Here is a 13,775-nt window from a genome sequence, read left to right as displayed (position 1 = left end):
AAAATATTCTGCGCGTAAGCCACCAGTCCATTAGGGATATAAATGAATTGGATTAGATTTGAATTAAGATATATTTGAATATGTTCTGCTGTTTTGGTGGGAAGTCACAAAGGTCAATTTGAATTCAAATCCCTTAAAAATGTTGGATATCTAAATATAATCTGATCCGATTCGATTTAATTTATGTAAAAACATAATAAATTATTAAAAGTAAAAGAAGCATAAAAATTATGTAAAGAAAAAAAAAATACATACATTTTTTTCAACTATATATACAAAATAGAATCAAATTCAAATTGTGATAGGATTACGATCGATCCGGTCTATTTGCACCCCCTATAAAAGATGAATCATGAAACCATGACCCATTGCACTAACGTAACCTCGATGAATTGACACTTGGTCAAGTTTTGATCCTTTACGAAACATTGATGAAGCGCCAATGGAGCAATTTCGTTTGACAGAGGGGGAAAAGGAAGTGGTGTCAACCTGTCAGCCTATCTTTCAAAAACAACTATCAACCTCAAAATGAAAGCAAAATCTTTTTGGCAATTGTTTGGTTCATCTATTTGACTTTCGCAAATAAAAAATTAGAAGAATTAGTAAATTGGTTTCTGCTAATTTACATAAAAAAAATGCCTAAACCAATAAATTTGACCAAGTCAACATATTTGAGCCGATTGCCTAAATTCCTCCACAAAATAAGCTCGGTTAAGGTAGTTTTGAAAAAAAAAAATAAAAGAATTTGAGCCCTTCAACAAAGTTGGAATATGTTCGGTTATGGTGGCGCCTGATGTCATATAGTTGGAATAAGAATAAATAAACAAATGAATTTTGAGTTATGTGCACAAGTACAAGCATTTTGTTTAAAACAAACCAACCAAACGAAAAAAATAACATTAGGTAAGGTTGAAATGCATATGTATATATTTAGCATGGCTTTCGTTTATTAAATAAAGGCTTGTACTTGATTCATCTTCAAAAATAAAATACAAAAAAAAAAAAGTGATTGATAAAGTTTTTTTGAGATTTGTTGACAATTAGATGTCATTAGGCACCATATCAGCAGAATAGTGAATAAATTCTTAATCGTTGGAGGAAGTGTTAAAAATAAAACTTCCCTCAACAGTTGATACACACATAAGATAAGACAACTTTTTTCAATACATATACGTGCGAATCAGCATGATGGGACAAATGCTGATTTGGTGATGACATAGCACCATTTATCAAATAAAATGGAAGTCATACCAAGAGAAACTATCATAGTACTGAATTTGGATTTATACCTTGCAAATTGTAACTCACAGCACGCGTATTAGAAATGTTCTCAAGTAAATTACAAGTGCAGAGATGTCCCTGATGTGTGGCTCAAGTTTGTGAGGTTGGTGTGAGGTGCATCATGTGACTATGAGAAGCAAATCCGAATTCCATGTTCTTGAACATCATCTTAGGCTGCATTTTACATGACTGTTTGTTTTAAGGTGTTGCTGCTTTTGCTTCAAGCAACAATAAAACAACTTCGGATCTCCTGTCCACAAGAATTTTACCCACATGTAGGGTTGTCAATTGGATTGGATTTGGTCCAATCTAGTCCAATCCAATATTGGTCCATTATAAATTGATGGAGGGCCAGCGCGGGACCCACCGAACCAATCGGCGCCAGCTCAAGATTAGAAGGACTCCTTATGCCAACCGACCTCGGATGATGGTGGACATCGAACAGTGGGCGTCAAAGGCATTGACATCGGACGACAAGTCACGTTTCCTAGTTGTTTTACAAGTCTGAATTACCTAGTTATTTTACTCTACGAGTCTACCAATGTCTATTATAAATACTTATGTTTTTGAGCTTTAATAACACACAAGAATTTCTTTTATCACTTCTCTCTCTACTAAGGCTCTACGCCAAGTTCTTTTCGTGAGGCTTCAAGTCCGAAGCCGACTCGATCGTCCGTGTGCTTGTATAGATAGCCCGGTCGAGTGCGTCACGCTGCGTCAGGTGGTATCAGAGCGGGAGTTTGCCCAGTCAGATGGACAGCCAAAACGGTAGCAGTCGCAACCCACCCCGTGACGGAGATCAGAGGTTACAAGCTGTTTGGAGAGCAATCGAAGAGCAGCGTACAGCCACTCATAACATTGAGCAACAGTTGGCAGAGATCGCTGGACAACTACGGACTTTGTTACGAGAGGATGTTCCAAGGAATAGGGATCACGCATTGCACCAAGCCGGAGGAGACGACCATGGTAGACCAATCATTGATCCAATACCCCGGAACCCTATTCTTGATGATGATAGCGACGACGAGCTAGAATTCGGCGTTGCTCCAGTTATTCCCGGTGATGGTAGAACCGGTAGGAATTGGCAAAATTCCGGCAATTTTAATCATCGTCGTAATATTGATGAATTTAAACCAAGGTGGATATTCCTACTTTTAGTGGAGATCTGGATATAGAGGGCCTTCTAGATTGGATCACCGAGGTCGACCGTTTCTTCAAGTACATGGAGATCCCGGAAGAAAGAAGGGTGAAATTAGTAGCTTTTCGATTGAAGGGGGGAGCATCTGTCTGGTGCGAACGAATGAGGGAGACTCGGATCAGAGATGGAAGAGGTCCAGTTCGAACATGGAGGCGTATGAAACAATTAATACGAGGTAGGTTTTTACCTCCTGATTATGAGCAGTATATGTTTGAGTCATATCAACGGTGTGCACAGGGAACAAGAAGCGTGAACGAGTACACCTCAGAATTTCTGAGATTGGTTGAACGGAACCAGTTATCAGAAAGTGACAATCAACAGGCAGCCCGTTATCTAAGTGGTCTGAGACCTGCTATCCGAGACAAGATTGGCGTCTATATGGTTCTCAGTGTGCAGGAAGCAAGGAACTTAGCTTTGAAGACTGAGTTAATGTTCCAAGAAAGGACCCGAGCCGATAACTATTGACGGTATAGTGGGAGCGACAATAGGCGGCAGCAGTCGACAAGGGCAAGCCAACCCAAGGAGTACAACCCTCCCACCCACCGAGTCTAGCCAACGCCAGTAAGGCCGCCACGGGAGGAAACACTCGAGGTAATACTACAAACCCTCCTAAAGCCATTAATCCCTATGCAAAACCTGCTCCTTTTAAGTGCTTCAAGTGCAATGAAGTGGGGCATAGGTCTAGTGACTGTCCCAGAAGAAAGGCAGTTAACATGCTGGAGAGGGATGAGGAAGAAGTGTGTGACGATGAAGTATATTGTGGACCCGATGGGGAGGACGAAGAAGGTACCTGTGAGCATGAAGAATACACGTGTGTAGTGATGAGCTAATGCTATCTCAGAGAAGCAAAGATACCACACAACGACACCGGCTGTTTCACACTAGGTGTACTGTACAAGGTAAGCTATTTGAATTAATTATTGATAGCGGCAGTCATGAAAATATTATCTGCAGGGATGTGGTACAGAAACTGCAACTACTTCCTGAGAAACACTCGAACCCTTACACGATTGGGTGGATCAAGGAAGTCGGGGGTGTACGTGTGGAGGAACGCTGCAAGGTTCCATTCTCTATTGGTAAGTACACTGATGAGGTTTATTGTGATATTGTAGATATGGATGCTTGCCATATTTTGCTTGGTGGGCCTTGGCAGTTTGATGCAGATGCCAAGCACCTGGGTAGGAAGAACACATACCAGCTCGAGAAAGCGGGTGTGCGCTATACACTATTACCCATGGCAGAAAAGAACCAACCCAAAGCTTCAAAGGCAGAAGAAAAAAATTTTCTTACCATAACCCATTGTCACTTTGAGTTTATAAGAGAATGTAAGGATACCCGCGAGGTCCACTTGCTGGTGGTAAAGGGAGAAAGCGTGAGTGAATCACTGGGGGAGAACAAAATCCCAGTGGAAGTGCAGGGATTACTCGACGAGTTTCATGACGTAGCTCCTGACGAGTTACCTAATGAGCTCCCACCCATGCAAGATATCCAGCATCACATTGATTTTGTTCCTGGTGCTAGCCTACCTAATCTGCCACACTACAGGATGAGCCCTAAAGAGAACGAGATTTTACAGGAGAAGGTAGAAGAATTGTTAAGAAATGGTCATATCCATGTCAGCATGAGTCCATGTGCAATACCAGCATTATTAACACCTAAGAAAGATGGGAGTTGGAGGATGTGTGTCAACAGCAGAGCAATCAACAAAATCACTATTGGCTACAAATTTCCCATTCCCAGGCTGGATGACATGCTTGATCAACTTGATGGGGTTGTGGTCTTTTCCAAAATCGATCTCAGGAGTGGTTACCATCAGATCAGAATCCGTCCCAGAGATGAATGGAAGACAGCTTTCAAGACCAGAGATGGATTGTTCGAATGGTTAGTCATGCCTTTTGGACTAACTAACGCACCCAGCACCTTCATGAGACTGATGAATCAGGTACTACGCCCCTTCATTGGAAAATCTGTTGTGGTATATTTTGATGATATCTTGATTTACAACAAATTTGTCGATACGCACATAGGACATATACGAGAGGTATTGAGTACATTAAGGGAGAACAAACTATATGCTAATCTAAAGAGTGTCTGAAAAAGGGCAAGTTTCAATGGGGAGAGGAACAAGAGCAAAGTTTTTCTCTCATAAAAGAGAAGTTATGCACCGCTCCTGTCTTAGCACTGCCAAGCTTTGACAAATTATTTGAGGTTGAGTGTGATGCTAGTGGAGTCGGCATAAGGGCTGTGTTATCAAAAGAATAGAGACTAGTTGCCTTCTTTAGTGAAAAGCTATGCGAAACCAGGAAGAAATGGTCCACTTATGATGAAGAATTTTATGCTGTTGTAAGAGCATTAAAGACCTTAGAACACTATTTGATTGCTAAAGAATTTGTCCTCTACACCGACCATCAAGCTCTTAAGTATTTAAGTAAACAAAAATAGTTAAGGAGTGATCTGCATGCAAGGTGGTTTGCTTTTATTGATAAATTCCCATACAAAATTGTGTATAAGGCTGGGCAACAGAACACAGTGGCCGATGCTTTGAGCAGGCGTGTGGCCTTCATCAAGACTCTTAGTATCAAAATTGTGGGCTTTGAATATTTGAAATATTTGTACGCCCAGGATGAAGACTTCAAGCAGGTTTGGGAAAAGTGCATGAATCGACAACCAATAGGTGATTTCTATGTACATGATGGATTTCTTATGAAGGGGGACCAACTGTGCATTCCTTGCATCTCCCTCCGCCAGAAAATCATCAGGGATTTGCATGGAGGCGGCTTAGTAGGACACCTCAGGAGGGACAAGACGATTGAAGCTGTCAAGGGGCATTACTACTGGCCTAAATTGAGAAGAGATGTGACTACTATCGTGAGTAGGTGCTACATATGTTAGACGGCTAAGGGACAGACCCAAAATACCGGCCTTTACAGGCCTTTACCTATTCCTACTGCGATTTGGGAAGACTTGTCTATGGATTTCGTACTAGGCTTACCGAAGACCCCAAGAAACATGAACTCCGTCTTTGTGGTTGTTGACCGGTTTTCCAAGATGGCACATTTCCTCCCATGCAAGAAGACCGCGGATGCAACAGCGACAACCAAACTATTCTTCAGGGAGATTGTCCGTTTACATGGGGTGCCTAAGACCATCACATCGGATCGAGATACGAGGTTCTTAAGTCACTTCTGAATGACCTTGTGGAGGCTATTTGACTCATCCTTGAATTTCAGCACTACAGTTCATCCGCAGACTAATGGATAGACAGAAGTGGTAAATCGAACTTTGGGTAATCTGATCTGGAGCATTTGCAGAGAAAGGCCGAAGTAGTGGGACTTTGTTATAGCGCAAGCAGAGTTTGCCTACAACAACGCAATTCATAGCTCTACGGATAGATCCCCATTTTCTATTGTGTATATGAAAGTACCTAACCATGTGTTGGACTTGATGAAGCTACCCAGGGTACCAGGCCTTAGTACTCCAGCAGAGCAGTTAGCTGGACAGATCCAGTCAGTACAGGAGGAAGTACAGCAGAAACTTCAAAGGACCAATGCAAAGTATAAGCTTGCAGCTGACAGGCATCGCAGGTACCAGGTATTTAACGTCGGTGATGAAGTCATGGTGTTCTTAAGGAAGGAACGCATACCCGTTTGGAAACATAGCAAGCTACAGCCTCAGAAGTACGGCCCATACAAGACTATTAAGAAGATCAATGACAACGCTTACGTAGTGGACTTGCCGGATCACATGGGTATTTCCAAAACATTTAATCTTGTTGATCTTCATCGTTATTTTCCAGAAGCAACGCTTGCCTATCTTGATCATGACTTGAGGTTGAGTTCTTTCCAAGTGGGGGAGAATGATGGAGGGCCAATGCGGGACCCACCGAACCAACCGGCGCCAGCTCAAGATTAGGACTCCTTATGCCAGCCGACCTCGGATGATGGTGGACATCGAACGGTGGGCGTCAAAGGCATTGACATCGGACGACAAGTCACGTTTCCTAGTTGTTTTACAAGTCTGAATTACCTAGTTATTTTACTCTACGAGTCTACCAATGTCTATTATAAATACTTATGTTTCTGAGCTTTAATAACACACAAGAATTTCTTTTATCGCTTCTCTCTCTACTAAGGCTCTACGCCTAGTTCTTTTCGTGAGGCTTCAAGTCCGAAGCCGACTCGATCGTCCGGGTGCTTGTATAGTTAGCCCGATCGAGTGCGTCACGCTGCCTCATAAATGGATTGGACCAAATCCAGTCCAAATCCAAACAAACCAAGTCCAATCCAATCCAAATAAAATGCAAACGGACTAGATTGGTCCAATCCAATCCAAATTGAATCAAATCCCAAAATAACATAAAAAATTTAGAAAAATATATATATAAAAAACTATAATACCTTCTGCAGTACAATCCAATTAAAATATAAATGGGTTGGGTTGGGTCCAATTCATTCCAAATTGGACCAAACACCAAAGTAACATGAGAAATCCAGAAAATATATAAAAAACTACAACACTTGCTGCAATCCATTCCAATTCAATTAAAATCCAAATGGATCGGATTGGGACCAATCCAAGTCCAGTTCATCCTTACTAACAAAAAAGCTCATCAATAACTAAGGGTGTCAACTGGACTAGATTTGGTCCAATCTGATCGGGTCCATTTACAAATGCACCAAATCCAATCCAATCCAAAACCCATACAAGCTAGATCCAAATTGGTCCAGTTAAAATGCAAATGGACTGTATTGGATCCAATCCGATCCAAATTGAATGAAACATAAAAAAATGTATAAAAATTTATAAAAATATATTAAAAACCTGGTGTCTGAACCATCATTGACCCAGACAGTTAGACCATTCAGCTCGAAAGCCATCAAGGCAACCGGTTCTGTTTCACCATTAACCTGTATCTTGGCCAAAAAGCATTAATTTGGTCAATGACCCGTTGACCTGGACGGTTGAACCATCAACCAATTCGACCATTTTTTGTCATTTTTATTTTAATTATTTTTTTATTTTTTAAATTGGAATGGGCCATCCATTTGAATCGAAAGATCAAATCATTGGCCCAAAAACCAGTGGCCAAAGCAATTCCGGTTGCGTATTGGTATTTAAAACATTTATTAAAAATTTCACAAAATATAAAAATGTATCAAAATAGAAAATAAAAAATATAAAAAGAAAATAAATTTCCACAATGATAGATAGGGCTGTTCATAAGAAGGCCCAACCCGACTAAACCGACCAACCAGGACCGACCCAATCCGAGTTGGCCGGGTTTTCATCAGCACAGGTCGGTTTTGGGTTGTGCAAATTCCTAAACCGATGATTCGGGTCGATTTCGGTTTTCACACCGAACCGACTTAGTTCCTAGTTCAAACATGAAGTTCCAAAGCCCATTAGGCCACCTAGTTTTTGAATGGTTGCAAGAAACTTTGGATTAGTGAATAGTGATTAATGAACAACTTTTGTGATTAATTTTTCATTTAAATTTTATCATAGGAGATGGCTGAAATGATGTTCAATTTATGACTTTTTAAAATTAGCAAGATTTGATGACAGGGATGAGCTTAGAACCGAAACTGACCCAACCGACCCAACCCGACTCAAACCGACCATGTCAGTTTTGCTTAACACTGGGTCGGTTTCAGTTTCTATGTCAGGTAACCCGACCAGATCGGGTCGGTTCGAAAAATCACAATAAACCGACCCAACCCAACCCGTGAACAGCCCTAATGATAGAGACCATTCGGTGCACGTTAGCATTGAGCGAGCGGCCTTCAACTTCTTCTCTCTAAACTTGCTTTCTCCAATCTGAGCACAAGATGGATTCTCAAGTGAAGCTTTCAGTCGTGGTGAAGGTAATGGAACGAACTGGAGGATTTTGATGAATTTCTAAATTTTTCTTGTGTTTGTGATCTAGAAACAAGGATTTGTTTAGGAAGGTTATCATTGTATCTATGATCTCTTTAATTGTTAAAACAAAACAGAGAGTCAGAGAGAGATGAAGGAGAGATCGTTGCAGAAGAGAGAGAGAACACCTCAGGCTGGAACCGTTGCCGGAGATGAAGGAGAGATCGTTGCTGAAATCGTTTGAAAACACTCTCTGTAATATTGCCGGAGAGAGACCTCTGTAGTATGCCATCGGTTAAAGAAGAGATCGTCTATAATCTTCGGTTAAAGAAGAGATCATCTAAAAACTGTCTCTGGTATACCATCAGAGAGAGAGAGAATGCATAATCATTGTCAGAGATAAACCCTCTGCTATGCTGTCGAAGAGAGAGAGGGAAAAAGATTAAGTGGACAATTGAACGGACCATTGGGTATTTGAATTATGTCCGTTTAGGTCCACTAATTTACTGGACAATCAAATTTTGGACCAGTCCAGTCTGATGTAAACTTTGGACCGTCCAAATCGGTCCAACTGGTTATGGTCTGGGTGGGGTCCAATCCGAACTCGGTTCATTAACAGCCTTACCTACATGTATTCACCCATACTACAGTTGTACATTGGGAACATCTTCATGAATGGTAACAGGGCGGGGCAGGGATTGGAAGACACTCCCCATCCCTATCCTCATGAAAATCTTTATCCCTGTCTTCATCCCTATTTCTGTCAACAGGGGCAAGGTTATCCCCATCTCTGTAGGGATCTCCACTCCCTATGATTTTTTATATTATCAACCATTTTATTTTTATTTTTATTTTATTTGAAAATTAAAAATAAAATAATTAAAATTTACAATCCTATTAAAAAATATTCAAAATATATTTAATCATATTCGATCATATTTATAAAAATACTAATATATATATAAATACATGTATATATATATATATATTAGTAGAGATCCCCACTAAGCAAGGATTGAGACCCCTCTAGGTGGAGAGTGCTCTCCCCATCTCACCCATCCATGACAGGGAGCCGAGAAATGGAAAAAATTGTCATCCCTACGTTATATGCTACGCTATGAGTCCAGCCATTTTACTGTAATTTTATGGTTTTGTATTATTTAGTAAAATATGCCACATCAGCAAAAACATCGGTTTTCGAAAAAATAAAAACCGTTTACGACCTTTTCTGGCTAAGCAGCAGATCCGACGAGGCCCATACCCAAACCCATCACCTCCCTTCCCCCGCCAAATTGTTGTATATAAATGGCGAGGTCCAAACACAAGAACAATTGACCGCCACGGTCGTATCGACTGATCGGAGAAAGGAGGTTGCGGTTGTTCAGGGCCGGCCGGCCGGCCGGGACTTGGGCTTTCAGCGATTTTCTCTTCCGCGACCAGGCCAAACCAACCCCAACCATCACAGATATCATGTCTTCCAAGCAAGGTCGGCCTCCTTTTCTACGGAGCATGGAAATTAGGAGAGATTCATGTTGTTATTTGGTCTTCTGGAGGACCCTGGTTGAATTAGTTTTGTGAAAATAAGATCATCTCTGTTTGGTTTTGGTTTCTTTATTGTAGGTGGAAAAGCAAAGCCTCTGAAGCACCCAAAGGCTGAGAAGAAAGAATACGACGAGGTACATTGCCCTTGTACTTTTCGGATTTATTCGTTTTTCTCCTTCGTAAATTCATCATCTTGGATTCTTGGGTTTTGGTTCTTTTTTTTTTTCAATTAATCAGTTTTATGAGGATTCCTTCAGAAGCAGGATATTTATTATCATTGCAATAACTAGGATAATCGCCCTTCGTATTGCTTTTGTTTCTTTATTGATAGGGTGGAATATAGTTGGATCCTTTATTAGAGTTCTGATTACATGTTTTCTTTTCCCGAATTTATGGGCATATTTTTTTCATGGATTTGAATCCTCACCTTAAAGGATTCAAGTTCGGGGATTTTTCGGGACCAGCTTTAAGTTCAATACTCAGCATTTGCCCGTATCAATAGAATACATTTTTTGATGATTTATGTGGTCATTATTTTGTGGGAGTTCTAGAATTAATGAATTATCAGAATTGGAGAGAAAAGGAGATAGAATGAATTAATGTATGAAGCTCATAACATCAGTTGTTTTGAGTCTTGACTGAATTGTTTTGAGCTCATAACATCCATTTTGTGAGGCCTCAATACCTAACTTCCTATATTCTTATTTCTAGTTGAAAACTGGTGTCCATGGAGTTGCAACTCACATCTTATGCATTTAATTGAAATTTAAACGGAGGTCCTATGCCCCTGGATTTGGCACAAGTGATTAATGCTATAAAGGGGTACGCTGTATAAGTGGTTGCCATTGGCTATCTCTAAACCCATATGAAGCCACTATAGTTTTCTTTAGTGAGACCCTTCTATACACCTTTATGTTTGGTTTTGGAAACTCAGAGCTTTAAGTAACAATAATGTCAGATCTTTTTTTGGTAAAAATGTCAGATCAGGTCAAACTGAATCGAACTCAAAGTTGGAAAATGGTGTTCTTTGAATCCTTCTTTATGGTGTTGCCTTCGTCAATTTTAGAACTTCCAACCATGCTGATTGTAAACCACAAACCATGGCAGTTTCTTTTGTTTTTGATAAATAAATAGAACCTTTTATTAATTAGAAATATTAGCACATAAAAGCAGCCCATGGAGAGGCGCGAGCTGTGATCTCTCCACTAAAGAAGAAAACAAAAACAATAAGTTACAGTTTGTGCCCAATACAAAAGTTCCCTAGCTGCCCCTTGCTTGGCTAGACAATCTGTCATAGCATTTGCTGATCTCCCCACCCATTGTATTCTTAGGCACATGTTTCTTGTCAACAACTTAGACTTTTTAATTTCATTCCTGAAACACCAAACTGCTGACTCTGGGTTCTGCAACCAGTATATTAAGACCTTGGAATCACCCTCCACTATTAGTTGTTCCACCCCTAATTGAACTGCAAACTGTACACCTTGCAGGGCAGCAAACAATTTTACTCTAGTAGAGTCTCCCACTCCTAGAGGGCCTGAGAAGATAAGTATCGCATTCCTGACTTCATTCCTTGATACCCCACCTAACGCAAAGGAGCCTGGGTTTCCTGAACCGTTTCCATCAAAATTCAACTTCAAGAAACCTGCAGGAGGTGATGACCAGCTTGTTCTTACTCTAAACTTGGAAGAACAATTTCTTCAGCCTGTCAACCAGGAATACCAACTCTAAATCTGCCTTGAAACTGGATTTTATACTTTTATTTTGTAGTTAGGATGTAACCTATGATATAATGAGTCTTGGAATTAAAGAAATGGAGGTGTCCATGAGATGGAAGATGTTACCTCCTGTGCTTCGATCTGTTTGATATTCTATCTAGTACTTGCTAATGCAATGAATTTGCAGGAAAATGAAATCCATCCTATATTGGTTCCTTTTCATTGTCCGACTCCGAGCCTTAGAGATTTCTAGTGTGGAGTGTGGAGGACATGTTTTGACATTGCACACTCAGACAAGGATTGGATGTACATGCAAGGATTTCTATTGTTATTTGTTTCCAAAATCCAAATGCACATTTAACCATGTATTTGCATTTGTTTGGACTCCGGATCTCCTGCCCAAAAGAACTCTGCACACGTCTACCCACAACACACTACCCCGTGTATTGGGAACATCTCCCATGCATAATACTATGTAGGAGGATGAGATGTTCTCCATGTGTGGCTGTGATGTTATGTTGGTAGACGTGGGCAGGAGATCCGGACTTGTTTGTTTGTGTAAACCCTCTTTTTAGTATTTGGTAACTTGTAAATTTTGTGCACACAACAGGGGTAGCCCATCACCCCCCCCCAACCCCTGGTGGCAGTGGGATTTGATCCCAGGTCTCTACTCCGACAAGTCAGAGAACCTACCAACTGAGCCACCATCAGTTGGCACAAACACGTCATTGTGGGGAGAACCTTTTTGCACATATACAATTAGTACACATAAATGTGTGTACTCTGCCAGGAGTATGTTCCAAAACCTGCCAAAGTGGATATTGTATTGTGCTTTAGAGTTAGTCTCACTAATTTCCCTGGGTGATTTTCTTTAATGAGCCTGTTCCCTGACATCTTGGAGTTCAAAATTTTCTATCCTACAGGTTGATAAGGCTAATATTCAGAAGAAGAAACAAGAGGAAAAGGTATAAACATAAATCAGTTACTTGGGTGTCATACATTTGTTCTAGACCTGAGCAAATAACTTATTAAAGCTTGAATATGATTTGGGTTGTTGGTAGGCACTGAAGGAGCTGAGAGCCAAGGCATCCCAAAAGGGTACATTCGGAGGTGCGGGCCGCCTCAAGAAAAGCGGGAAGAAATGAGTGTTCACCACAATATCATTAGAGAAACTAGAGGTGATTGCATACGGTCAATTTGATAAAATGATCCTTTGAAGCATGGGATGACATCAAACTCATCCTTCCAAGCAAGCTACATACCTGTAATCTCCTCCGACTGTGTGAACTGAAGAGGAACTAAGTTGCATTCCCATTCATTTACAAAGCTTGGGTGCTTGTCGCTCAATGTTACTCTGAATCTTTGATATTTTCTTGTGGTTAATTTGGATGAAAAAAGGATGACAGTTTTATGAAATATATTAGTCTATTGGTAGAATTCCTTATTCCGATTTTGGTTTCGTTGCCTATGCAGTTAAAACTCTGTTAAGCTCAATTTCATCGATTTAAACACGAGTAAATCTGATGATAACACATTAACAATCATAAATTTATATATGTTTATTAAATGGATTAAACAAATGAGAAAGGGGAGTATAGAAATTTGCTCGGAGAAATCTATTGCTGTTTGGGTATAAAAATTACAAATATTGCTGGCAAGGTGTTTGATTTTTGGAATTGATGTGAAATCATCCAGATTCCAAAAGCCAGATGCTTTCCCTAATTTTGAAATCAACTATGTTTCAAATCCTGGCAACTGATCACTCGATGACAATCCAACCATCACTCTTTCGCTGGCGATTCCGTAACCGTAATGTATGAAACCCACTTATAAAACAAATGAGAATCAGTTCATCCTCACAGTATAAGTAAAGAATGCACTGATGATTTTTCCGCTTCTAATCACTGAAATCAAAATCGTAAATGGCAATAAAAAATGGCTCCAAATGCGTGCACCTTAAAAGAAGAATGCCCATAAACAAATTTATAGCTTTATACAACCCTTGTATGCAACTATGCATCGCCCACAATTTGACACCCAAGAAAAGAGATCCATGGAAAGACAAGTTTAGGGGTGGTTAATATTTAAAGAGAAATTTCCAGATCTAAAATATATTACATCTGTACACGTAGGAAAACCCCAAAACGAGGAACATGGTTAGTTTTTACTTCATGATTTGT

At 40.2% G+C, this 13,775-nt stretch overlaps 1 protein-coding gene and 1 long non-coding RNA gene across 2 annotated transcripts; both read left to right on the top strand.

Annotated features, from left to right (window-relative positions):
* The first annotated feature begins 3,192 nt into the window (after positions 1 to 3,192).
* Positions 3,193 to 6,391, top strand: LOC148801988 (uncharacterized). The gene is made up of 4 exons (XM_088897805.1): positions 3,193 to 3,290; positions 3,407 to 4,520; positions 4,991 to 5,347; positions 5,930 to 6,391. Exons 1-4 carry the CDS (start codon positions 3,193 to 3,195, stop codon positions 6,389 to 6,391), a joined length of 2,031 nt encoding a protein of 676 aa, XP_088753931.1.
* Positions 6,392 to 9,567: 3,176 nt separating this feature from the next.
* LOC104595211 (uncharacterized) lies at positions 9,568 to 13,045 on the top strand. The gene is made up of 4 exons (XR_734846.3): positions 9,568 to 9,821; positions 9,956 to 10,011; positions 12,519 to 12,560; positions 12,657 to 13,045. It is a non-coding gene; the product is annotated as an uncharacterized LOC104595211 (long non-coding RNA).
* The last annotated feature ends 730 nt before the right edge of the window (positions 13,046 to 13,775 follow it).

The sequence above is a fragment of the Nelumbo nucifera genome, chromosome 2 (genome assembly GCF_055504915.1).
Source record: "Nelumbo nucifera cultivar China Antique chromosome 2, China Antique-T2T, whole genome shotgun sequence".
Lineage (NCBI taxonomy): Eukaryota > Viridiplantae > Streptophyta > Magnoliopsida > Proteales > Nelumbonaceae > Nelumbo > Nelumbo nucifera.
This window is presented reverse-complemented; position numbering and strand designations above follow the sequence as displayed.